This window comes from Theropithecus gelada, chromosome 8 (assembly GCF_003255815.1).
Source record: "Theropithecus gelada isolate Dixy chromosome 8, Tgel_1.0, whole genome shotgun sequence".
Taxonomy (NCBI): domain Eukaryota; kingdom Metazoa; phylum Chordata; class Mammalia; order Primates; family Cercopithecidae; genus Theropithecus; species Theropithecus gelada.
Genome location: NC_037676.1, coordinates 100,170,627 through 100,198,311, shown reverse-complemented (window position 1 = coordinate 100,198,311; position 27,685 = coordinate 100,170,627). Strand labels below are relative to the sequence as shown.

At 43.7% G+C, this 27,685-nt stretch overlaps 1 protein-coding gene across 1 annotated transcript in view; it reads right to left on the bottom strand.

Moving 5' to 3' along the window:
* The window catches only part of LAPTM4B (lysosomal protein transmembrane 4 beta), a 76,465-nt gene that overhangs the window by 19,625 nt on the left and 29,155 nt on the right, over positions 1–27,685 (bottom strand). Inside the window, 4 exon segments of the mRNA XM_025393746.1 lie at positions 9,169–9,264; positions 14,728–14,826; positions 18,064–18,186; positions 18,862–18,935. Of these exon segments, the coding sequence (XP_025249531.1) occupies positions 9,169–9,264; positions 14,728–14,826; positions 18,064–18,186; positions 18,862–18,935 (392 nt within the window).

Sequence of the window (27,685 nt, the reverse complement as noted above, 5' to 3'; positions counted from 1 at the left end):
GCTATTCTGATACATTTTATAACTAAGCCTAAATAAAACATACCTGTTATTCCATACCTTTGTGTCTTCCAAAGGGGAAAAACAGAAGTTTTCCCCAGAAAGCTAGTAGGATGCATTTTGGTGATTTACTCATGGTTCTTAAATTCTCTAAGCACCCTAATTTCTACAGAATTTCTACTGGAGAAAAACAACCAGAAGTATATTTGTTTTGGGCAAAGCTCTCAAGCTGTGTTTTTCCTCTGCTCTCATACAACCAAAGTAGAAGGCTCCTGTGACCAAAGGTGTGGGGGTTTCTCCCACCAACAAGCAGCAGACACCAGCTGGATCTATCTAATAAAGGCTCTCCTTACAGCTGCCCTCCTTCCAGCCAAAGCCGGAGTAATCCATTGCAAAGGGCACCAAGAAAATCTGACCCCATTGCCCAAGGAAATGCCTGCGCCAACAAAACAGGAAGAGAGGCAGCAAACGCCTCAGCGCCTGCACACGTTCCAGTCTCCGCTCCAGACAGCCAATACTTCTCTTTATCTATCATTCCCACCTATTCTTCTTCTGAAAACCTGCTCTACCAGTCCTTTCCAACTCAGGGCAAGTGGTTCTTAGACCATGGAAAATTCCTTCTCCCTGCCTCACAAGCCCACTCTATCCTTTCTTCCTTTCATGACCACTTCCATGTAGGATACAAACCTCTCGCCCGTCTTTTAGAATCCCTCATTTCTTTCCAGTTATGGAAATCCATTCTCAAAACAAACACATCTCACTGTTCTATCTGCCACACTACTACTCCCCAAGCCTTCCTCAAACCCCATCCCTTGCCCACACACCAGGCCTGAGGATTTACCCCCACACAAGATTGGCAAATAGATTTCACACATATGCCTGAGTCCACAAATACAAACACCTCCTAGTCTGGGTTGATACCTTTACCGGATGGGTTGAAGCCCTTCCTACAGGGACAGAAAAAGCAACTGCAGTCATTTCTTGCCTAACTGACATAATTCCTCGATTTGGTCTTCCTACCTCCATACAATCTGATAACAGTCCAGCCTTCATTAGTGAGATCACCCAAGCAGTTTCCCAAGCCCTCAGTATTCAACGGAATCTCCATGCCCTTATCATCCTCTATCCTCAGGAAAAGTAGAAAAGGCCAACAGTCTTTTAAAAACACATCTTAACAAAAACTTACCCTCCAACTCAAAAAAGATTGGACAGTTCTTCTACCCTTTGCTCTCCTTCGAATTCAAGCCACCCCTCAATAACCCACAGGTATAGCCCCTTTGAGCTCCTATGTGGCCGCACATTTTTATAAGGGCTCAACCTCATTCCAGACATCGGCCCTCTTGGTAACTATCTTCCAGTCCTTCAACAAGCTAGACATGAAATCCACCGAGCTGCCAATTTCCTTTTACCCACTCCAAATACCCAGCCATATAAAGACACTCAGGCCGGACGGTCAGTTCTTGTTAAGAACCTAACCCCTCAAACTCTACAACCTCAGTGGACAGGACCCTACCAGATCGTTAACAGACGCTAACTGTGGTCCGTCTACAGAACCTTCCCCACTGGGTTCATGGCTCCAGGATAAAACTGTGCCCATCCAACGACCAGCCTAACTCCTCTACCTCCTTCTGGAAGTCACAAGTACTCTCCCCCACTTCCCTTCAACTTACTCGCATTCCTGAAAAAGAACAATAGGCCTTTGTATCTTTCATTTACAACAGGCCTTTACACAGTCACCTCACTATTTAATGTCTACCTACGTCCCTAATCACCATTCTAGCCTACTTCTAAATGCCGTTTTTGTCTACGTTGCCAGTTCACACTTTTCCTCCAGACCATTGTAACTGACATCTCCTGGTCTCACCCTCAAGCTGCCACCCTTAACTCTCTCCTAGAGTGGATAGGTGACCTTGTGTGGGAAGGCACTCTCCAATTCTTCCACCACAATGAAATTCTTTTCTACTTACTTTGTGTCTCACTCCCATTCTCCTGCTACCCTCTACCCCTCCCTAATTTTCTCCAACATATCATCAACCTCACCCACCCTCTCTCTCCTCACCATCTCTAATCCTTCCTTAGCAAAAAATTGTTGGCTATGCATTCCCCTCTTTTCCTCCTACTACACAGCTGTCCCTGCCCTACTAGCTGACTGGGCAACCTCCCCCTTCTCCCTACACCTCCAAACCTCTTTCGGTGACCCCCACACCTTTACCCTCCTGAACAATTTCTTTACTTTCTGGAAAATTCAGCAGGGGCCGGGCGCGGTGGCTCGTGCCTGTAATCCCAGCACGCTGGGAGGCCGAGGTGGGCAGGTGGATCACGAGGTCAGGAGTTCAAGACCAGCCTGGCCAACATGGTGAAACACCATCTCTACTAAAAACACAAAAATTAGCTGGGCATGGTGTGCATGCCTATAATCCCAGCTACTCGGGAGGCTGAGGCAAGAGAATTGCTTGAACCAGGATCTGGGAGGCAGAGGTAGCAGTGAGTGAGGTTGTGCCACTGCATTCCAGCCTGGGCTACAGAGCGACTCTGTCTCAAAAAAAAAAAAAAAAGAAAAGAAAAGAAAAGAAAAATTCAGGCCGGGCGCGGTGGCTCAAGCCTGTAATCCCAGCACTTTGGGAGGCCAAGGCGGGTGGATCACGAGGTCAGGAGATCGAGACCATCCTGGCTAACATGGTGAAACCCCGTCTCTACTAAAAATACAAAAAACTAGCCGGGCGTGGTGGCGGGCGCCTGTAGTCCCAGCTACTCGGAGGCTGAGGCAGGAGAATGGCGTGAACCTGGGAGGCGGAGCTTGCAGTGAGCCGAGATCGCGCCACTGCACTCCAGCCTGGGTGACACAGCGCGAGACTCCGTCTCAAAAAAAAAAAAAAAAAAGAAAAAAGAAAAGAAAAATTCAGCAGAAACTCCCCCAATATCTCATACCAACAGGCTGCTGCTCTTCTCCCTACCTACCTACGAAGTCTATCTCCCTATATCAGTTCCACACCCCCTGTTCTTGGACACCTCATTACACAGACAACTATTCCCATTGCCGCTCCCTTATGCATCTCCTAACAATTACCTACTGGAATTCCCTTAGGTAACCTCCCATCTTCCTTATGTTCCTTTACTCTTCACCTCCAAAGTCCCAACACTCACATCAACCAGCCAATTGGAGCATTCCAGCTTCATATAACGGAAAGTCCCACTCTCATCACTACGTCTTAAAAACATCAGCAGAACTTTTGTTTAGGAAGACACTTAACGTTGCCTCTCTCTCTATCCTTGGCTACCCTCTCGCTGTTCAACAGATTCCCCTCCAAGTCCTTCTTCTTGCCTGCTTATACCTAGTCTTATAAATAACAGTGAATGGCTACTTGTAGATACCAAGCGCTTTCTTATACACCATGAAAACAGAACCTCTACCTCCATGCAACTCCCCTACCAAACCCTACTACAATCTCTAACAGCTCCTACCCTTGCTGGATTCCTAGGGCTCTGGTGCAGGACCCCACTTCCAGAACACACTCTTACCACCTTTCTACTCTGCATTTCCAGTTCTGCCTGCCTCAAGGACTCTGTTTCCTCTGTGGCTCTTCCACCTACATGTGCCTCCCTGCTAACTGGACAGGCACCTGCACTTTAAATCTTCCTTACTCCCAAAACCCAGTATGCAAACAGAAGCGACCAACTCCCCATTCCCTTTGTAACTCCAACAAGACAAAAAAGAGTCACTCCATGAATTCCCTCACTTATAGGATTGGGAGTTTCCACTGCTGCAATCGGAACAGCAGTAGCAGGCCTTGCAACTTCTATCACCACATTTCACAGTCTCCAATGACTTCTCCGCTAGCTTTACCGATATATCTCAAACACTTTCTGTCCTCCAATCCCAAGTCGATTCCTCAGCCACAGTTGTCCTCCAAAATCGCAGAGGCCTCAATCTGCTTACTGCTGAAAAAGGACTCTGACTATTCTTAAATAAAGAATGCTGTTTTCACTTAAATCAATCAGGCCTTGCACATGACAACATCAGAAAACTTAAAGACAGAGCTCAAAAACTCACTAACCAGGCAAACAGTTATATTGGACCTACTTGGCCATTCTCTAGCTTAGCTTCATGGCTCCTCCCACTAACAGGCCCCTTAGCGCTCATCCTTCTTCGGACCTTGTCTTTTCAGGCTAATCTCTCAGTTCATACAAAACGACAGCATCCAAGCTATTACAAAGCAGTCAATTTGACATATGTTCCTTTTAATAACCCGACAATATCACCCCCTGCCCCAAGGTCTCCCTTCGGTTTAACCTTTCTCTCTCACTATAGGTACCCACGCTGCCCCTAATTCTGCTCGAAGCAGCCCTGAGAAACACCGCCCATCATCCCTCCATACTACCCCCAAAATTTTCACCATAAATTTTCGCCATACTTCACTACTCTTTCTCATTTTTGTTTTTCCATTATTAATATAAAAAGATGGGAATGTGAGGTTTTCTGAGAAAGCTGCACCATGGTCAAGCCATCGTGACCTCTGTTACTTACACGTACACATCCAGAAGGCCTCCTGGAGCCAAAAAGTCTAGGACAACAGGAAAACCACAAAAGAAGAGAAACAGCTAGCTCCCATCTTAGCTTATTAGCCAACCTTGCAACATTCTACCATTGTAACAGGCTCTACCCTAACTGATCGATCAACCTTGTGACATTGTGCCCTGTGACCCCTCCCGCTTTGTGACAATGTATCTTGTGACATTCGTTCCCTGCCCGGCAATAAGCAATAAACGACCCCTAACTGTAACTTTCCACTGCTTACCCCTAACCTATAAAACTAGCTCCAATACCACCACCCTTCGCTGACTCTCTTTTCGGACTCAGCCCGCTCGCACTCGAGTGAATAAACAGCCTTGTTGCTCACACTTAGCTTTATCAGGTTGTCTCTTCACTTAGACACCCACATAACACTATCTACCTGGAAACAGTGTCAGATCCCACAGGTTAACGGCTCAGTCCCCAAAAGTGTCCCCTCCCCACTCCGACACTCTGCAAGTCTGGGCCTCAGGACCTTTTGACCAACCAGCCTTCAAGTTGAGGTTCCCATGACATTTTGGACTCAGAAACACTTACTGAGGTTTACTGGTTTATTGTAAGGATACTACAAGGGATACAGATGAAGAGGTTCATAGATATGGGGGAAGGAGCATGGAGCTTCCAAGCCCTTCCTGGGTGTACCACCCTCAAGGAACCTCCAGGAGTTCAGCTATCCCTAAGGAAGCTCCAGCATTCCTTCCCTCAGGGTATGGGGCTGGACCTTCTTTAGGGAAGGTCTTCAGATCCACAATTAGAAAGGAAGCTAGAGATTAGAATCCTACCTAAGGGCAGAAGTAAAGCCTGACACACCTACGGTAATCACCAAAGACTAACAATGGCTATGAAGTTATGAGCCAGGAACTGTGGATGAAAACCTATGTAACTCCTCCTCTTTCATAACACCACAATATCAAAACAAGCACATGTAATATGGGCATTATTCTCTTATGAGATAATTCTAAAAGATAGTGGCTTTATAAGCCCTATGCACCATGAAATTTACAAAGAGGTTCTGATGTATCTTGTTTAACAACTTTATCGTTCTTCAAACTTAAAAATCTCAAACTTGGCCGGGCGCGGTGGCTCAAGCCTGTAATCCCAGCACTTTGGGAGGCCGAGACGGGCGGATCACGAGGTCAGCAGATCGAGACCATCCTGGGGTGAAACCCTGTCTCTACTAAGAAATACAAAAAAACTAGCCGGGCGACGTGGCGGGCGCCTGTAGTCCCAGCTACTCGGGAGGCTGAGGCAGGAGAATGGCGTAAACCCGGGAGGCGGAGCTTGCAGTGAGCTGAGATCCGGCCACTGCACTCCAGCCTGGGCGACAGAGCGAGACTCCGTCTCAAAAAAAAAAAAAAAAAAAAAAAAAATCTCAAACTTTGCTTACATTTTTCATTAGTTCAGTAGAACACTAATTACGGAGTTTTTTTTGTTTAAGAAAAAGAAAAAAATTTACAGATGGCTAAATACTTAACAACTTGCCTTCTGCAAAAGTTAATGGGTAAAACAGGCCAGGCACAATGGCTCACATCTGCAATACTAGCACTTTGGGAGGCCAAGGCAGGTGGATCACCTGAGGTCAGGAGTTCGAGACCAGCCTGGCCAACATGGGGACACCCCATCTCTACTAAAAATACAAAAATTAGCTGGGCGTGGTGGTGGGCACCTATAATCCCACCTATAATCTCCAGACTGAGGCAGGAGAATCACTTGAATCCGGGGGGCGGAGGTTGCAGTGAGCCGAGATCCTACCACTTCACTCCAGCCTGGGTGAAACTCAAAAAACAAACAAAGAAAGTTAATGGGTAAAAAAACAAAAAAAAAAAAACAACTCAGAGAAAAGGAAAAAAATTCTTAAACCAGTAATTTTATCAAAATCACAAAAAATTTGAATAGATATTTCTTTAAAGAGAGTTACAGACCCAGGAGTGATTTTTTTTATTTTTATTTTTTTGAGATGGAGTCTCGCTCTGTTGCCCAGGCTGGAGTGCACTGGCGCGATCTCCGCTCACTGCAAGCTCCACCGCCTCCCAGGTTAATGCCGTTCTCCTGCCTCAGCCTCCCTAGAAGCTGGGACTACAGGCGTCCACTACCACGCCCAGCTAATTTTTTTGTATTTTCAGTAGAGACAGGGTTTCACCGTGTTCGCCAGGATGGTCTCAATCTCCTGACCTCGTGATCCGCCCGCCTCGGCCTCCCAAAGTGCTGGGATTACAGGCGTGAGCCACCGCACCCGGCCCAGGAGTGATTTTTTAAAGGGGTTAAGCAGAATATGTGATTACTGTAATCAATACACAGAATTCTACAGACTCCCAAAACGAGCCTCCTCAGCATCTGGGTATGCCAGGTTTTGTGCATCTGGTCACGGCTGTCTGTTAAACCACTGCTAATGTGTATTTGATTGAACTCAAGAAATGTGTGGTGAGCATTTAGGAAAACTGTCCGTGTATAACATACTTTAGCTATCCCACAGAGTTCTCGGTAATACAGCAGCCTACACCCATGTATTTAATACGAAGTCTGTAATTGTTTTTTTTTTTTTTTTTTTTTTTTTTTTGAGACGGAGTCTGGCTCTGTCGCCCGGGCTGGAGTGCAGTGGCCGGATCTCAGCTCACTGCAAGCTCCGCCTCCCGGGTTTACGCCATTCTCCTGCCTCAGCCTCCCGAGTAGCTGGGACTACAGGCGCCCGCCGCCTCGCCCGGCTAGTTTTTTGTATTTTTTAGTAGAGACGGGGTTTCACCGTGTTCGCCAGGATGGTCTCGATCTCCTGACCTCGTGATCCGCCCGTCTCGGCCTCCCAAAGTGCTGGGATTACAGGCTTGAGCCACCGCGCCCGGCCCGAAGTCTGTAATTGTTATAGTTTCATTATATACAAAAGAAAGTAAGGAACAGGCTGGATTATTTCGGTAAGGTCAGAGTGAACAAGTTACCAGAAAAAAAACAAAAATAACAAACAAAAACACAAAACTTTGCTCTAGTATAAATTTGACCTCCAACCATTTATGTGTTCCTTTCACTTGTTCAGTCCAATCCTATCCATTTTGACCCACCCATCCTGTCCCACGCCACACAGTTACATGTCATCCATCCGCATTGTTTTCACTAACTGTGCATGGAGCACTTCGTGGTACTGCGCATTACATCAGGCACTGTGCTGAAAACAGTGACGACAGAGACACCGTGAGGAATTACACCTTCATCTTACCATGAGCCAGGAAATTTCAAGATAATTTACATAAAGTGCATATGCTTTCATAGACTCTTCAGTGAAGACACGTTTTCACAGATCTTTTATGACAGGTTTGTAATTTTAAAGTATGAAACACTAGTAGCAGAACAGAGATTATCTATTTTACTTTTTTTTGAGACAGAGTCTCACTCTGTTGCCCAGGATGGAGTGCAGTGGTGTGATCTTGGCTCACTGCAAGCTCTGCCTCCCGGGTTCACGCCATTCTCCTGCCTCAGCCTCCCCAGCAGCTGAGACTACAGGCGCCCGCCGCCATGCCCGGCTAATTTTTTTATATTTTTAGTAGAGATGGGGTTTCACCGTGTTAGCCAGGATAGTCTCGATCTCCTGACCTTGTGATCCAACCGCCACGACCTCCCACAGTGCTGAGATTACAGGCGTGAGCCACCGCGCCCGGCTGAGATCATCTACTTTACTAAGAATACACACATAAGGTAAATTATAAAGACATAGTAACTTTGCAGGGTTTTTTTAACCTACTTGTAAACATCGCATCTCGGTTTAACTTCACATGTAAGGTGAGTTAATATAATGTCATACAATGCAGAAGCAATATCTAGAATTATATACCATGGTTTAATAATGCAGATTTAACACAATAGCAAAGACTTGGAATCAACCTAAATGTCCATCAGTGACAGACTAGATTAAGAAAATGTGGCACATATATACCATGGAATACTATGCAGCCATAAAAAAGGATGAGTTCGTGTCCTTTGTAGGGATATGGATGCAGCTGGAAACCATCATTCTCAGCAAACTATCGCAAGAACAGAAAACCAAATACCCGATGTTCTCACTCATAGGTGGGAATTGAACAATGAGATCACTTGGACACAAGAAGGGGAGCATCACACACCAGGTCCTATTGTGGGGAGGGGGTAGAGGGGAGGGATAGCATTAGGAGATATACCTAATGTAAATGATGAGTTAATGGGTGCAGCCCACCAACATGGCACATGTATACATATGTAACAAACCTGCATGTTGTGCATATGTACCCTAGAACTTAAAAGTATAATAAAAAAAAATGGAACAAAAAAATAAAAATAATGCAGATTTAAGATAAATAATTACAGTAAGGTACATATATTACCTATCTGTAACATATTTTAAAATAAACCAGAGTTGAGCCATCTAGATTTTAATATCCTGTAAGAAAAACAAAATACATGTCATTGAACTTCATAGTTAAATGAGTATTTTGATAACTAAGATGAATTTTTTGATAACTAAGCAGCTCATGAGTATGTTTCAATAACAGTAAAAATGTAGCAAACAGTAGAAACATTTCAAGATAATCATACAGTAGAGGTGTGGGCGAGATCTCTACCATAAGTGACATCATACCTACCGTAGTGTCATTGCTGGTAACATAAACGAGGACATCAGAGGAGTTCCTGCCATTGATGTATCGGTAGCAGTTCCAAACACAGCTAATCAAGTAACCCTGAAAATGAGGAGTGATTATCAGATTTTTAATTTTCAAACTGCAGGTAATTTCGAATACCACACAGATAAAGCCATATTATAAAACTTTTATTAACATAAGCAATAAATACACATATTATAACAGCTCTACTAAACCAAAAGTCCCTGAAAGTACAAATGTTGGGTATAGTCACTTCTTGGCACAATGTGCTACTGAAGCCGTATTCTATTACACCAGTGGGGATGTGGGGGTGGTATTGGGGGAAGGTGGGGGAGGGGAGGGGTTGAGAGTTGAATGAGAAATTTCTAAGAATAGGTATCTGGAAAGAACAAGCACACAATTAACATTTATTGCTCCTAAATTCACAGAACAATCAAACGTATTAACTCATTTATCACCACATTTTAACTGCTTCTTTGGAAATTTTTCTTCTACATGATTATCTATGATTTTATTACACAAGTCAATTTCTTTAAAAAAATTTCATAGCATATAAATTCATCTCACAGTCAATAAAATTCACTAAAACATTTCCCCTTTATTAATGAAATATCCAGACGAAGATACTTAAAATTAATGTCCAACATCAATACTGCTTAGAAATGAAACATGAGTTCATGGAAGATGTTTAAGCTATGAACTCTCTCTGCACTTTCATTCCATCATGTGTAACTGGATTAGAATTAAATGATTTCAAAGTCCCTTAACATTAAAATTCTTTGATTAAAAGAAGTTTAAACACATCAAGAAACTAGATTGCTAAAATCCAGGAAATACGTCGCTTATGAGAATGTAAAATGGTTGCAGCCACTCTGGAAAAGTCTGGCAGGTCCTCGAAAGGTTAAACAGAGTTACAACATGACCCAGCAATTCCACTCCTAGGCTCCTAGGTATTACATAGTATATATATAATATATACCCAATAAAATGAAAATATACATCCACCACACAAAAACTTGAATGTTCACAGCAGCATTATTCATAATAGCCAAAAAGTAGAAGCAACCCAAATGTCCCTCAGCTGATGAATGGATAGACAAAATGCAGCACCATCCAAACAATGTGGTATTAACAACAATAAAAATAATGGGGCCGGGGCCGGGCGCGGCGGCTCACGCCTGTAATCCTAACACTTTGGGAGGCCAAGGCAGGTGGATTGCCTGAGTTCAGGAGTTCGAGAACAGCCTGAGCAACACTGTGAAACTCCATCTCTACTAAAATACAAAAAATTAGCTGCATGTGGCAGCATGCGCCTGTAGTCCCAGTTACTCAGGAGGCTGAGGCAGGAGAATTGCTTGAACCCAGGAGGCGGAGGTTGCAGTGAGCCAAGATTGTGCCACTGCACTCCACCCTGGGTGACAGAGCGAGACTCCATCTCCAAAATAAATAAATAAATAAAAAATAATAATAATGGGACTGGGCACGATGGCTCGCACCTGTAATCCCAGCATTTTGGAGGCCGAGATGGGTGGATCACTTGAGCCCAAGAGTTTGAGACCAGCCTGGCCAACATGGTGAAACCCCGTCTCCACTAAAAATACAAAAATTAGCCAGACATTGTGACGCATGCCTGTAATCTCGGCTATGTGGGAGGCTGAGGCAGGAGACTCGAGTGAACCTGGGAGGTAGAGGCTGCAGTGAGCCAAGACTGCGCCACTGCACTCCAGCCTGGGTGACAGAGTAAGACTCTGTCTCAAAACAAACAAAAAAAAGAAAACGCACACAACCAAAAAAACATATTGCATGATGATTGTATTTGTATGGAATGCCCAGAATAGGCAGTCTCAAGGGCCTTCGCAAGGCCACATGCATTCACCTACTACACATTCCAAAAGGGGAGAAACCTTGACCTGCTGTCTTTAAAAGCCCAGGTACTTCTTTCATTGACCTTATTTCTTATTTGACACTTCTGCAATATTGAATTAGAACTATTTAGTGGGCCGGGCATGGTGGCTCACGCCTGTAATGCCAGCACTTTGGGAGGCCGAGGTGGGCGGATCACGAGGTCAGGAGATCGAGATCATCTTGGCTCACATGGTGAAATCCCATCTCTACTAAAAATACAAAAAATTAGCCGGGTGTGGTGGTGGGCACCTACAGTCCCAGCTACTCGGGAGGCTCAAGCAGGAGAATGGAGTTAACCCGGAGGCGGAGCTTGCAGTGAGCCAAGATTGCATCACTGTACTCCACCTTGGGCGACAGCTAGACTGTCTCAAAAAAAAAAAAAAGAACTATTTAGTGTATTTCCCAAATTAACTTGCACTGATAGATTCTTCCCATCATCTATCTGCAGAGCTAGGGGTTAAGCACTGCTTCCTTTTCTCTCTTAGGACAGAGCAAAGCTGACAAGTGCCTTGTTTTGGGGCTTCAAAGAATCGTGGTGATAACACTTATCACAGAGTAGGAGTAAATTTTGGTGATGAGAGGCACTAATCCAGTGAACCAGTATATGAAACCAAAACATGCATACTCCTATTAATCTATACTAACAATTACTGAGTCTTGGTTACGCGAGGTGGCTCATGCCTATAATCCCAGCACTTTGGGAGGAGGAGGCAGATGGATCACTTGAGCCCAGGAGTTCCAGACCAGCCTGGGTGACATAGCGAAACCTCACCTCTAATAAAAATGGAAAAATTCGCCAGGTGTGGTGGTGTGTGCCTACAGTACCAGCTACTACTGGCCAGGCGGGAGGATCACCAGAGCCTGGGACACAGAGGTGGCAGTGAGGTAAGATCACACCAGGCCACTTCTCTCCAGCCTGGGCCACAGAACAAGACCCTGTCTTGAAAAAAATAAAAATAAAAATAAAAACTAATAATTATGGAGTCTCTAGGTGCCAACGCATCAGTTAAGTGCTGGGAGGGATGTAAAAATGAAGGCACTGGCCAGGGCCCACTGGCTCACACTTATAATCCCAACACTGGGGGAGGCTGAGGCAGGAGAATTACTTGAGGCCAAAAGTTTGAGACCAGCCTGGGCACCATAGTAAGACCCCCTCATCTATAAAAAAAATTATATTATATATAATAAAAATATATAAAATAAAATTTTATCACACACACGCGTATACATTTCTCCCATGTTGGAGACATTGATGTGAACAATTAGTATGGCCCCATTTATGAGACAACATTTGTGTTTTGCAATTTATAAAAGCACTATAGGGCAAGGATTTTTCTTATTCACTACCAAACCACAGTATTAGAACAGAATCTGCCACTGAGTTTCTCAATAAATATTTGCTGAATAAATGAAGCACCTTCCATTATCTCAGTCATGCTGCAGAATGTTTTATTAATTACCACTATTTAGTAAATAAAGAAACCAAGGCTCTGACCACAAAGCTAAAGGTAGTATTGACAACATTTAAAAATAAGTAAAAGGTGTGGTGGCTCACATCTGTAATTCCAGCACTTTGGGAGGCCGAGGTGGGAAGATCACAAAGTCAGGAGATTGAGACCATCCTAGCTAAATGATGAAACCCTGTCTCTACTAAAAACACAAAAAATTAGCCAGGCGTGATGGCACACGCCTGTAGTCCCAACTACTAGGGAGGCTGAGGCAGGAGAATCACTTGAACCAGGGAGGCGGAGCTTGCAGTGAGCCAGGATCATGCCACTGCACTCCAGCCTGGGTGACAGAGCGACACTCTGTCTCAAAAAAAAAAAAAAAAACCAACTAAAAAATAACTAAAAGAGTATAACTAAATGCTTAAGGGGATGGGCACCCAATTTTCCATGATGTGATTATTCTGCACTGTACCAAAATATCTCATATACCCCATAAATACACATACTTACTATGTACCCACAAAATTTTAAAAAAATTAAGTGCATTCAAAAATATCTTTTAATATCTGTATAAATACATCAACCAGTATTATATTTTATTCTGCTATGGTTTTGCTAATTTAGACTACATGACTAGTAATGATGAACATGGTTGTGCCTTTAAAAATAAATAAATAAAATAAAATAGAAGTCATACTGACAGAAGCCAATCCTAGGTCCTCTGACTCAAAATGTGATGTGGGCATTTCAAATAAGTACTAGTGAAAATGTTTAAAAGATTTTAAAAGTCTTTTTAAAGATAATTGGGAGTTTCTAGCTTCTGAGTTCCTGGTAATGGCAGAGTTACCTTGGTCAGACTAACCTTCCTGCAGGTAAGATTTACAAAATCTAGAAAAATTACTCATGCACAAATTTTAAGTCATGGGAGAGTAACCAAAAACATACAGAAGTCAAAAGGGAGTCTACCCTTCAAAGACAAACTACAATGAGTGAGATGTGAGTCTGTGGCCTTTCACCAGGGGGCACTGCCAGCTCTGCCTGCAGCCTGGATGGTAGGCAGCCCTACCCTCATGGGCTTGGGGAGTCTCACTCTGCCGCCCAGGCTGGAGTGCAGTGGCCGGATCTCGGCTCACTGCAAGCTCCGCCTCCCGAGTTCACGCCATTCTCCTGCCTCAGCCTCCCGAGTAGCTGGGACTACAGGGGCCCGCCACCTCGCCCGGCTAGTTTTTTGTATTTTTTTTTAGTAGAGACCCTGTGTACTCTTAACTTGTCTCATTCCTTTGACTCCGCCGGACTTCGCAGACCTGGTGTTGAGTCTGACCACCTCAACATTTCATTTTTTTTTTTTTTTTTTTTTTGAGATGGAGTCTCGCTCTGTCACCCAGGTTGGAGTACAGTGGCACGATCTCAGCTCACTGCAAGCTCTGCCTCCTGGGTTCGCACCATTCTCCTGCGGATCACGAAGTCAGTAGATCAAGACTATCCTGGCTAACATGGTGAAACCCCATCTCTATTAAAAATACAAAAAAACTAGCCGGGCTTGGTGGTGGGCGCCTGTGGTCCCAGCTACTGGGGAGGCTGAGGAAGGAGAATGCCATGAACCCGGGAGGCGAAGCTTGCAGTGAGCCAAGGTTGCACCACTGTACTCCAGCCTGGGCAACAGAGTGAGACTCTGTCTCAAAAAATAAAAAATACAAAACAAAAAAATAAAGAAATTTATCTTGAGATAAATGCATAAATATAAGGGTGTACTTAACAGGGTTGCAGTGAATATATTTAAGTGAAATGTCTCAATGTTCAACAACAGGTAATTTATTAAATAATGATATTCATATAATCGATTGAGATAGAACAATATTCAGAAAATACTACACTTTTAGCAAAAAATTACAAAAGAATATTCACTACACAGACCTTGTAACAGACCTTGCAGTATTATATACTATGTAATGTATAACATTATGTTAACTTATCTCTGTCCAAATATATTTTGGATTCCTTGATCAAACTGTGGAATTTTGGTTAGTGTTTACCTCTAATACAGACAGCATAGGAATTGTAATCTTAGGAAATCAAAAAGCAATTTGGATGTCCAAAGAAAGACAAACTGACCAAAGTTTGTTTACTTATTTGGCATTCAGGAATACACTTAATATTTTTAGACTATAAGTAAAATCTTCATGCTTACCTTAAAAGTCAAGATAATGCTAATAAATAGAAGAATAATAAGGACCAAACAGGTAGGATTCACTGACATGACATCATCTCTGTAGGGAAAATTAGGAGGCTGCAAAAGAAAAGGGCCTCATTAGTAAATCTCATTAATCATTCCAGACAGTATTCCTTGGGCACCAATTCAGACATGCTTATCAGAAAGCAACTGATTAAAGCAGACAGCTATTATTTAGGATGAATGCAAAATTTCTAGCCTGACTCTGCCCTCCTACCATATAAAAGAAGTCAGTGATCTGTATCCAGGGACATTTTGTATATCCAGGGATCTCTGAAATTTGGATTCTCTGCAAGTTCTGAACCATTCCTTTTTTTTTTTGAAACGGAGTTTCTCTCTGTCGCCCAGCTCAGCTACTTGGGAGGCTGGGGTGAGCAAATCACTTGAGCCCTGGTGCGGGAGGTTGCAGTGAGCTGAGATCATGCCACTGCACTCCAGCCACCTGGGCAACAGAGCCAGACCATGTCTCAAAAAAAAAAAGTTCTGAACCATTCTAAAGGACATATGCAGGGCAAGGAACAGAAACCTACTAAAATGATGGCTTCTTTGCAAAGAGCATTTGTGTTGATGGTACTTCTCCCAAGACAGCATATTCTCTTATACTAGCAAGTACTTCCAGGGCAGGGCAAAATAAGCACTACCATCCACAATGCTTAACAACGAGGTCAAAGGGAACCTTCTCAGGAGGACCAAAGTCGGCTACTATGGTTAGAGGGAGTTGCTAGACTTTCCCCACAAAACACTCACACAGCAATGATCAACGCCTACATCACTGGCCTAGGCAAGTGAATGGGAAGGAGGCCTACTGTGCTATCTCATCTTTTATCTCTTGTTCACTGTTCAACACTATGTGTTGGGATTCCTCGTGAACAATATTCTGAAACAAAGTTGTTTCCAATGTTGAGGAAGAACATGGAGAAGGCCCATGACTCATGTGCTTGGCTCCTGCTCACCAGGGTGAACATCACCTAATGGTTTTCAGTCTCCTTTCACTTGGGACAAAATATCTAAGAAATAAAATCGTCATTCTTTGTGATCAGATCATGCAACTTTTTTTATTTTTTTATTTTTTTGAGACGGAGTCTCGCTGTGTCGCCCAGGCTGGAGTGCAGTGGCGTGATCTCGGCTCACTGCAAGCTCCGCCTCCCAGGTTCACGCCATTCTCCCGCCTCAGCCTCCGAGTAGCTGGGACTACAAGCGCCCGCCACCACGCCCGGCTAGTTTTTTGTATTTTTAGTAGAGATGGGGTTTCACCATGTTAGCCAGGATGGTCTCGATCTCCTGACCTTGTGATCCACCCGCCCTAGCCTCCCAAAGTGCTGGGATTACAGGCTTGAGCCACCGCGCCCGGCCAAATTTATTCTTTTATTAATAAAATAACTTGGCTAAGCACAGTGGCTAACGCCTGTAATTTCAGCACTTTGAGAGGCTGAGGCAGGCAGATTGCTTGAGTACAGGTGTTTGAGACCAGCCTGGATAACATAGTCAAACCCCATCTCTACTAAAAATACAAATTTAGCCGGGCATGGTGGTGCATGTCTGTAGTCCAAACTACTTGGGAGGCTAAGGTGGGAGCATGACTTGAGCCCAGAACATTGAGGTTGCAGGCTGGGCATGGTGGCTCATGCCTGTAATCTCAGCACTTTGGGAGGTCAAGGCGGGCGGATCACCTGAGGTCAGGAGTTCGAGACCAGCCTGGTCAACATGGCAAAACCCCACCTCTACTAAAAAAATACAAAAATTAACCGGGCATGGTAGTGGGCGCCTGTATTCCCAGCACTCTGGGAGGCCGATGAGGGTGGATCCCTTGAGGCTAAAAGTTTGAGACTAGCCTGGAAAAGATGGTGAAACCCCATCTCTACTAAAAATACAAAAAATTAGCCAGGCATGGTAGTGGGTGCCTATAATCCCAGCTACTCGGGAGAATGAGGCAAAAGAATGGCTTGAACCCAGGGAGGCGGAGGTTGCAGACAGCCGAGATTGCACCACTGCACTGAGTCTCAAAATAACAAACAAACAAAAAAAACGGTGAAGTTGGCCCACTACAGTGAGTCAGACCTATAATGCCAGCACTTTGGGAGGCCAATGCTGGAGGATCACTTGAGTCCAGGAGTTTGAGACAAGTCTGGGCAACATGGTGAAACCCCCATCTCTACAAAAGATACAAAAAGAAAAATTAGGTGGGCATGGTGGTGCACGCCTGTAGTGCCAGCTACTCAAGAGGCTGAGATGGGAGGATCACGTGAGACTGGGAGGTCAATGCTGCAGTGAGCCATAATCACACCACTGCACTCCAGCCTGGGTGACAGAGACCCTGTCTCAAAAATAAAGTTATTCCAACCTCATAACCATTATAAGCTTCTTAATACCCTGCCACAAATATTCACTCACATGATCAAAAGGACATTTAACCATAAACTAGTCCCAAAATGATGCTTGAGAAAGGGATTCTATGGTCAAACAAATTTGGGAGCTAGTATAGAGAAGAGTTCCACTTTCTTTTGATTTTTCTTTTTTTTTAGACGAGGCCTCACTCTATTGCCCAGGCTGGCTGGAGTGCAGGGGCGTGATCTTGGCTCACTGCAGCCTCCACCTCCCACGTTCAAGCAATTCTCCTGCCTCAGCCTCCCGAGTAGCTAGGGTCACAAGCGTGTGCCACCTTTCCCAGCTAATTATTTTGTTTGTTTGTTTTTGAGCAGAGCTTCACTTTCAATACACTAGCAGAGGCAAAAAGCTATCCTTTGTTGATTACTGAGAAAACTACATTTTACCAAATAAAACTATTAGTAACTGGACTATAATTTAAGTAGGCACATCAAACACCACCATCACTGCCACCAATCATAACCCCGGCCCTCAAAACTTTCTTATCAGGCCAGACACAGTAGCTCACACCTGTAATCCCAGCACTTTGGGAGGCCGAGATGGGTGGATCACCTGAGGTCAGGAGTTCGAGACCAGCCTGACCCACACAGCGAAACCCCATCTCTACTAAAAATACAAAATTAGCCAGGTATGTTGGTGCATGCCTATAATCCCAGCTAGCTGGGAGGCTAAGACCCTGGAGGCAGAGGTTGCAGTGAGCCAAGATCACATCATTGCACTCCAGCCTGGGCAACAAGAGCAAGACTCCATCTCAAAAAAAAAAAAAAAAAAAAATTCTTATTGGTAATTCAGCTACAAGCTAAAAATCCTGAAATTAATGTCTGTGTATCTCTATAACTACATCCCTTACTTAACCAGCTTCCCTAATGAAAAGAATTAATGAAAAGGAGCAGTAAGAGGTCCACATACCAATTGCCGTATGTATTCCTGAATGGAGTTTGGATAAACAAGCACAGTGATTGCAACCAAGGTGTTCAGGGCAAAATCAAAGATCTGGTAACAGAAGAATGGGATGATCCAGGCTGCGCGTTGCTAAACAGAACAGAAAATAGAAAGTTATTGTGTTCAATATTATAAAACAATATTTTGTTAAATTCAAATAAATATTTTATTAATCTGAAAGGAAATGCAAAAATTGGAGTTCATTAACCCATGTCATCATGGAAACCGGTATGCCAAATATAAGCAGTCAACAAAGAAGCTTCAGTGAACATTTCCAGGGCTGGCTATGTGTGGTGGCTCACACCTGTAATCCCAGCATTTTGGGAGGCTGAGGTGGGTAGATCACTTGAGGTCAGGAGTTTGAGACTAGCCTGCCCAACATGGTGAAATCACGTCTCTACTAAAAAATACCACACTCAGCAAAGTATGGTGGCGCACACCCATAGTCCCAGCTACTCTGGAGGCTGAGGTGGAAGAATCACTTGAATTTGGGAGGCGGAGATTGCAGTGAGCTAAGATCACACCACTCTATTACCACCTGTGTGACAGAGTGAGATCCTATCTTCCCAAAAAAAAAAAAAAAAAAAAATTCCAGGACTATAATATTGGTTTTCCTAGTACCACATAATACAAACGAGAGATTTAAACAGAGATTCTTAACCGAAAACTGGAAAGTCACTTCTCACTTACTATAGACTCTAGCAGCACAGATTACACATGTAAGAGACCAAGGAAAAGGCCAGCATCTTACTGCAAGCTGCTTACCTTGTACGCTCCGTAAGTAGCCATAGCACATATCAGAATCATGAGAAGAGAAATCGCAATGGCAATGCACATGTCTGCCAAAAGATTAAAAAGAAATTTTTTTAAAAAAGACAAATCAGTAGTGGATCCACTGTTTGAACACGTTCAGTCTCTTCTCAAAGGCATTTTGTAAATAAACTAGTATAAAGTTACTAAAAACTTTATACTAAGAGATTACTCTAAATAGAAAAAGGGATATTGGTTTACAGATTTTTTTAATGTTTGTTCTTCTGGTCCACTGGATTATATAAATCATGAATTAGGTATTATTTTATAGATATATAGGTGTCTAACTTCTATTTTATAAACTCATGTGTGCCTCAAAGCTCTAATGAAAGTCTTCATAGCTTTCCATCTTATTTAAAATAAAACCTCCACTTCTTATCAAGGCCTTGATGTTCCTCTTTATTCCAGAGCATGTCTACCTCTCTAATCTTGCCTCACCTTGTCCCACTCTCTTGCTCGCTATAAGACAGCCATACCATCTGGTTCATTCTATTTTGCTTTATCTTTTTTTTTTTTTTTTTGAGACAGAGTCTCACTCCATCGCCTGGGCTGGAAAGCAGTGGCACAATATTGGCTCAAGGCAAACTCCATATCCCAGGCTCAAGCGAGTCTCCCGCCTCAGCCGCCTAAGTAGCTGAGACTACCGGTGTGCTCCACCATGCCCAGCTAATTCTTTATAACTTTCAGTAGAGATGGAGGTTTCACCATGTTGGCCAGGCTGGTCTCGAACTCCTGACTTCAAGTGATCTGCCAGCCTCGGCCTCCCAAAGTTCTGGGATTACAAGCACAAGCCACCCTGCCCGGCCTTTAACTTCTTTTTTTCTTTAGTCAATCTCTGGTAAATAAGGGGTCTTGTTTGGTCTCCCAAGCTGGAGTTGCAGTGGTGCGATCATGGCTCATTGCAGTTGCAATTGCCTGGGCATTGTCACTATGGGATTACAGGCACAGGCCACCGCACCCGGCCAAAAATTTCTTAAACCAACTTGGCAGGTACACAAGTGCTTGTAGCACCATGATTGGCTACAGGTAATAAATATTTTATAAATATTCTTTTATACCTACTCAATAAGAAATAATTTTAGTGGCCGGGCGCGGTGGCTCAAGCCTGTAATCCCAGCACTTTGGGAGGCCGAGATGGGCGGATCACAAGGTCAGGAGATCGAGACCATCCTGGCAAACAAGGTGAAACCCTGTCTCTACTAAAAAATACAAAAAACTAGCCGGGCGAGGTGGCGGGCATCTGTAGTCCCAGCTACTTGGGAGGCTGAGGCAGGAGAATGGCGTAAACCCGGGAGGTGGAGCTTGCAGTGAGCTGAGATCCGGCCACTGCACCCCAGCCTGGGCGACAGGGCGAGACTCCGTCCCCCCACAAAAAAAATAAATAATAATAATAATTTTACAAAAATGAACTTCAAACTGTTGGTTTTTTAAAACTGCTTTTCCTAAATCTGGCAGAACAAATTATTGTTAATGAGAAAAATAATGTTGGTTTTCATTGTACATGCAACTTCTCTAAAAGCTTTGAATTTTTTCAACATAGAGATCTAGAGGGGAAAAAAATAATACTCATAGTAAATCTCTGCTAAATTGTAAATCACATCCTGAATTGAAAAACATTAAAATGTAAACAACAACAACAATAAAATGCATCAGAGAAGCAGCCGGTGAGGAAAAGAGCACGAAAGGAGGAATACTGGACACCAGAGCTGACCTAGTTCCTGCTCAGCCAGTGACAAACAGGACCTCAACGGATCCAAGGGATTCTGTAGCCTTAATGTATCTGTAGTGTCAACTTGACTGGATTGAAGGATGCAAAGTATTGTTCCTGGGTGTGCCCGTGAAGGCGTTGCCAAAGGAGATTAACATTTGAGTCAGTGGACTGGCAAATGCAGATCCAACCTCAATCTGGGTGGGTACCATCTAATCAGCTGCCAGACCAGCTAGAATAAAGTAGGCAGGAGAAAATGGAAGAGCAGACTTGCTGAGTCTTCTGGCTTCCATCTTTCTCCTGTGCTGGATGCTTCCTGCCCTCGAACATCAGACGCCAAATTCTTCAGCTTTTGTACTCTTAGACTTACACCAGGGGTTTTTCCAGGGGTTCTTGGGCCACTAGCCACAAACTGAAGGCTGCACTGTCAGCTTCCCTACTTTTGAGGTTTTGGGACTCAGAATGATCCATCACTGGCTTCTTTGCTCCTCAACTTGCAGATGGCCTATTATGGGACTTCACCTTGTGATCATATAAGTCAATAAACTCCCTTAAATATATCCCATTAGTTCTGTCCCTCTAGGGAACCCTGGCTAATATAGCATCCTGAGATTTCAGTAAGACATTAGGAGAGCTTTTTATAGTATTCTTGTAGGCAAAGTAGGGAAATGTACAGTTTGGTTAGGTGGAACATCAAGATAAGTAGTGGAGTGGCTCTACCAGCTGGGTTCTGGTGCTATTCCAAAACCATTCTTCAACACCCTGTTCTCTGCCCCAGGCAGTGATCTGTTTGGGCGATCAACATACAGCTCTTTTGCCCTCCGCCCTCTGGTGAGGGAATGAGATCACAAGGAGGGAAGAGAGTGAGGGTGCCTCCCACTCCCAGGTTGTCTCGGTTGGTGGTAGTCCTAGTCCAAATGTCACTGCTCCTCACAAAGAGGTTAAATCTAGGTGACTCTCGCATTCCCAGCTCCAGTAACCATGGCCTTCCATCCATTCTTTAACTCTAGAGAAGAAGAGTAAAATGGCTAGCCTAAATGATCCAAGTGACTTCACCAACTCTAGTGGTCTTCTCATACATACAAAGGTATACCTTTGCACAAAGTCTCCTTGAAAATAAACATCCAGTACAGGCGCAGTGGCTCATGCCTGTAATCCCAGCACTCTGGGAGGCCGAGGTGGGTGGATCACTTGAGGTCAGGAGTTCAAGAACAGCCTGTCCAACATGGTGAAACCCTGTCTCTACTAAAAATACAAAAATTAGCTGGGCATGGTAGTGCTCACCTGTAATCCCAGCTACTCGGGAGACCAAGGCAGGAGAATCACTTGAACCTGAGAGGTGGAGGTTGCAGTGAGCTGAAATGGCGCCACTGGAGGTGACAAAGTGAGACTGCAACTCAAAAAAAAAAAAAAATCCAAGTAATTAATTGATTTATCCTTTAAAAGAAAAAAAAAGTCAAGATGTAACTTTTTTTGAAAGGATGGGAGGGTGGATGGATGAAAATAAAGAGACAGGCCGGGCACGGTGGCTCACTCCTGCAATCCCAGGACTTTTGGAGGCCAAGGTGGACGGATCGCTTAAGCCCAGGAGTTCAAGACCAACTTGGGCAACATGGTGAAACCCGTCTCTACTAAAAATACAAAAATTAGCCAGGCGTGGTGGTGCGCACCTATGGTCCCAGCCACTCAGGAGGCTGAGGTGGGAGAATTGCTTGAGCCCAGGAGGTAGAGGTGGCAGTGAGCCGAGATTGTGCCACTGCACTTCAGCCTGGGCGACAGAGCAAGACCCTGTCTCAAAAAATAAAATACAAAAGTAAAGAAAATAAAGGGCCAGGATGGTTTCCCTGGTTCAGCTTCCCCTGCTGCTGTAGTTCTATTTCCTCAAGGCTGTCAGGATCTTTGCGCACAAGCCGGCAAGCTGTGCAGACTGCCAAGTGAGTTTGGGGTGTGTGACGAGAGGGCAGGTAGGCAGCCAAGGGCCCTTTCCAAATGCCAGAGTGAGGTGAGCCTTAGTTTGTGACGCTGAGAGTCATCAAGAAAGCTGGCCCTCCTCAGGCTCATCAATCTTTTTTGTTGCTGTTTCCTATTTCTCAGATTTTATTATCAAAACTTTCAAATATGCACATACATATATAAGCATACACACATTACAATTAATTCTCATTACCCATTTTGCTTATATTGTTTCATCTCTGATTGCTTCATTTTTGCCCATTCTGCCACTGGAAATCTGGATTGTTTCCAACTTTTGGCTATTATAAATAAAGTTACTATGACCATTTTTACACATGGCTGACGATGGATTTATGAAGCACCCGTTTCCCTAGGGTATATATCTAGGACTGGGTTGTGTAGCACTCACTTCTGGAGTGTACATATATCAAGGAGTGGAATGCAGGGCCATAGGGTAGATATATATTTAGCTTTAGTTTTCCAAAGTGGTTGGTGTGATTTACATTCCCAGCCGTGATTTGAGAGTTCCGGCTGCTCGGCATCGATACCAATAGGTGGTATTGTTAACTGTGTTAATGTTGGTCATTTTGAAGAGGCATGGTAATTTACCACTGTAGTTGTAATTCGCAATTCCTATAACTTATAATGTGGAGAATATTCTCTTATGGATATCTTCTTTTGTGAGGTGTCTTTCTCCCAGATTTCACCCAGAACCATTTATTGAAAAGACCATCCTTTCTCCAATAAACATAGGGGTCTTTAGCCTAAACCAGGTGACTGTACATATAAATAGCCATCATTTCTTGACAACTTATCTGGCCACTTCTTTCTTCAGGCTAAGTTTGTCTGCCCAGTAAAGAAAGTTAAGTTTGACTAGAAAGACAAATCTACCACAAAATTAATTAGAAATTCATATGGATGAACTGCTGTTTCACATTATGCATAGCAGGGACACTTGCTGTTATAATTCTTTGCCAAACAAAATTTCACAAATAAAATTCCATGAAGTCTACTTCTACTCAAGGCTATGAGTGTGTAACACAATATGCCACACATACATGCTTTTCAAACATTACTCTTTGAGCTTCTAACTCAGTGGATTGAACTATTTTTTCTTTAACTTTTTATTTTGAAGTCATTTTAGACATATAGGAAAGTTACAAACACAGCAGAATTCACATATACCCTTCACCCTGCTTCCCCTATTAACAATTTACCTAGCTCTAGCATAACTACCAAAACCAGGAAATTAACATTGGTACAACACTGTTAATTAAACTGTACAACTAATTGGAATTTTACCTGTTCCCCTTCAATATCCTTTTTCTTTTCCAGAATCTAATCCAGGATCCCACAGTGCATTTAATTGTGTCTCCTCCAATCTATGACAGTTCCACATCCTTTCCCAGTATAACACTGAAAAAACTGAGGGCGGGTAGAGTGGCTCATGCCTGTAATCCCAGCACTTTGAGAAGTCGAGAACGACAAATTGAGCTCAGGAGTTTTGACACCAGCCTGGGCAACATGACAAAACCCCATCTCTACAAAAACTTAGCCAGGCGTGATGGCTCATGCCTCTAGTTACAGCTACTTGGGAGGCTAAGGTGGGAGAATCGCTTGAGCGCAAGAGGTAGAGACTGTAGTAAGCCCAGATTGTGTGTGACACCACTCCAGTCTGGTGACAGAGTGGGACCCAGTCTCAAAAAAAATTTTAACTCATTTTCTTATATTTTCTTTCTTTATTCCAGTAGATTTTCCTATATGCCTCATTTCAGTACAAATAGGAATTTAGCTTTCTTCTACCAGATCATGGAAAAGATCACATGCAAAAGTGAGAAAGAGTTCTGCTCTGTCTGGCTGGATGAAATCTTCAGATAGCTGTCACCAATGCAAAAAGATATCAAGATAAAATTGCTACATTAATTTTCATAATTTTTTTTTAATTTGAGACAGGGTCTGGCTCTGTCACCCAGGCTGGAGTGCAGTGACACCATCTTGGCTTACTGCAACCTCTGCCTCCCAGGCTCAAGCGATCCTCCCACCTCAGCCTTCCAAGTAGCTGGTTTTACAGGCAAGCACCAACACATTGGACTAATTTTTGTATTTTTAGTTGAGACAGGGTTTTGCCGTGTTGCCCAGGCTGGTCTCGAACTCCTGAGCTCAAGCAATCCACCCGCTTCGGCCTCCCAAAGTGCTGGGATTACAAGTGTGAGTCACCGCACCTGGTCTAACATTTCTTATTCTGTCTATTCTGAATAACCCCATTATACTCCTATGAATTCTTCCAGAAAGAATAATTAGTTTAATTAACGTTAAATTAATGTCACTCTGCTTTCTTTCCCCTCAGATTAAAGCTACACAATTCCAGTAGCAGGATTCCTAGGAAAAGAAGTTGTAAATGATAATGCTATGATTCTATCTGGATCCCTAGGAAAAGAAGTTGTAAATGATAATGCTATGATTCTATCTGGATCTAGTAGTAACACTGCATGGCTTATTCTAATCACCAGAGATTAAGCTGGGTAATAACTATCTGACATGATAGGCTTAATTTAGCTATCTCGAAAGGCTTGCTGGTACTTAAGTCTTTAAAATAGTAATTGTTTTATAATGTCCTGGATGTTAATTCCAGTGCCTTTGCGGTTTCTATCTTATTTTATATATTTGAAAAGAACTGATATATTTGAAAGAACTGAATGAATAGTTTGTAATTACTTTTTTTTTTTTTTTTTGAGATGGAGTCTTGCTCTGTCGCCCAGGCTGGAGTGTAGTGGCATGATCTCAACTCACTGCAGCCTCAGCCTCCCAAGTAGCTGGGACCACAGGCACGCAGCCACCACATCCGAACAATTTTTTGTATTTTTAGTAGAGACGGAGTTTTGCCATGTTGGCCAGGCTGGTCTTGAACTCCTGATCTCAAGTGATCCCCACCCCACCCCCCAGCCTCCTAAAGTGCTGGGATTACAGGTGTGAGCCACCACAGCCAGTCTGTAATTACTTTCTATCATTTAAATCACATGGTTATAAAGGTACAGAAAAGTGGATATTCACTTGAGTTAATCTGTTTTTTTTTAAATTCTCTTACATGTGTTTTGGTCTCCTTTAATAAATAAGCTCACAGGCCAAAAGTTATTGGACACAGCTTTCCATATTTAACTCATGTGTGGATAGGATTAATAGTCCTTGAGATGGATTATTTATTTTAATTTTGAAATGTAGTCTTACTCTGTCACCCAGGCTAGAGTGTTATGGCGCAATCTCGGCTCACTGCAAACTCCCCGTCCCAGGTTCAAACAATTCTCCTGCCTCAGACTCCTGAGTAGCTGGGATTACAGGTGTCCATCATGCCCAGCTAATTTTTGTGTTTTTAGTAGAGATGGAGTTTTGTCATGTTGTACAGGCTGGTCTTGAACTCCTGACCTCAGGTGATCTGCCTGCCTTGGCCCCGCAAAGTGCTGGAGGAATTACAGGTATGACCACCAAGCCCAGCCTGAATAATAAATTACTTTAAATTGTGCTTGAGCCGGGCGCGGTGGCTCAAGCCTGTAATCCCAGCACTTTGGGAGGCTGAGACGGGCGGATCACGAGATCAGGAGATCGAGACCAGCCTGGCTAACACGGTGAAACCCTGTCTCTACTAAAAAGTACAAAAAAAAACTAGCCGGGCGAGGTGGCGGGCGCCTGTAGTCCCAGCTACTCGGGAGGCTGAGGCAGGAGAATGGCGGGAACCCGGGAGGCGGAGCTTGCAGTGAGCTGAGATCCAGCCACTGCACTCCAGCCTGGGCGACAGAGCGAGACTCCGTCTCCAAAAAAAAAAAAAAAAAAAAAAATTATGCTTGAAAATTGGCCAGGTGTAGTGGCTCATGCCTGTAATCCCAGCACTTTGGGAGGCTAAGGTAGGTGGACCGCTTGAGCTCAAGAGTTTCAGAGCAGCCTACGCAACATGGTGAAACCCCATCTCTACAAAAAATACAAAAATTAGCCGTGTGATGGTGCATGCTTGTAATCCCAGCTAATCAGGATCTCAAATCCCAGGATAATATAATGCAACTTTTCCCTGCAGTAACTTTAATGCCCCAACTTCTCAATCCATGTTGTGAAACAATAGTGGTGGGAGATGACGGCTAGAAAGCATCCCTTGGTTCTCTGTTTACTTCACTACCAGTTAGTTACTCTCTCATTCTTCCTCCTGGCCTCTCACAGTTGGGGATCCTTCAGGGCTCAGTTCTAGGCCCCGTTCCCTTTTCTTTTTACTCTTTCCCTAACCGAAATTTAGTTTTTAGGCTGTTATCCTCAAATCTATAATCTCAGTCCAAATATTTCCTCTGGGCCACAGACTCCCATGCCTGACCTTTGTAACCTCTCTACTTTAAGATAGTTCACATGTTCCAGCCGTAAGAATCTAGGTAATAGTAGCTGAAACAGCAAAAGGTACTAAGCACTTCCTATGGGCTAGGCCCCATTCTAAGCATGTTTTATGCACTAACTCATTTAATCCTCGCAACAACTTTGAGGCAAGTAGATTTTAGTAGAGATGGGGTTTTGCCATGTTGGCCAGACGGGTCTTGAACTCCTGATCTCAAGTGATCCCCACCACCCTCCCCGCCTCCCAAAGTGCGGGGATTACAGGTGTGAGCCACCACAGCCAGTCTGTAATTACTTTCTATCATTTAAATCATGTGGTTATAAAGTCACTCCTATCTTGCAGAGGGGAAACTGAGGCAGACAATGATAAGTCACTAGCTCAAGTTTAGCATCTTTAACACATGGCAGTGTCAGAACTCAAACTGACTCTTCTGGCTTCGGAGCCTACACTCCTGTATTAGTCTGTTTTCATGTTGCTGATAAAGACATACCTGAGACTGGGAAGAAAAAGAAGTTTAACTGGACTTACAGTTCCACATGGCTGGGTAGGCCTCAGAATCATGGCAGAGGGTGAAAGGCACTTCTTACACGGTGGTGACAAGAGAGAATGAGGAAGAAGCAAAAGTGGAAACCCCTGATAAACCCATCAGATCTCATGAGACTTGTTCACTATCACGAGAACAGCAAAGGAAAGACCGGCCCCCCATGACTCAATTACCTCCCCCTGGGTCCCTCCCACAATATGGGGGAATT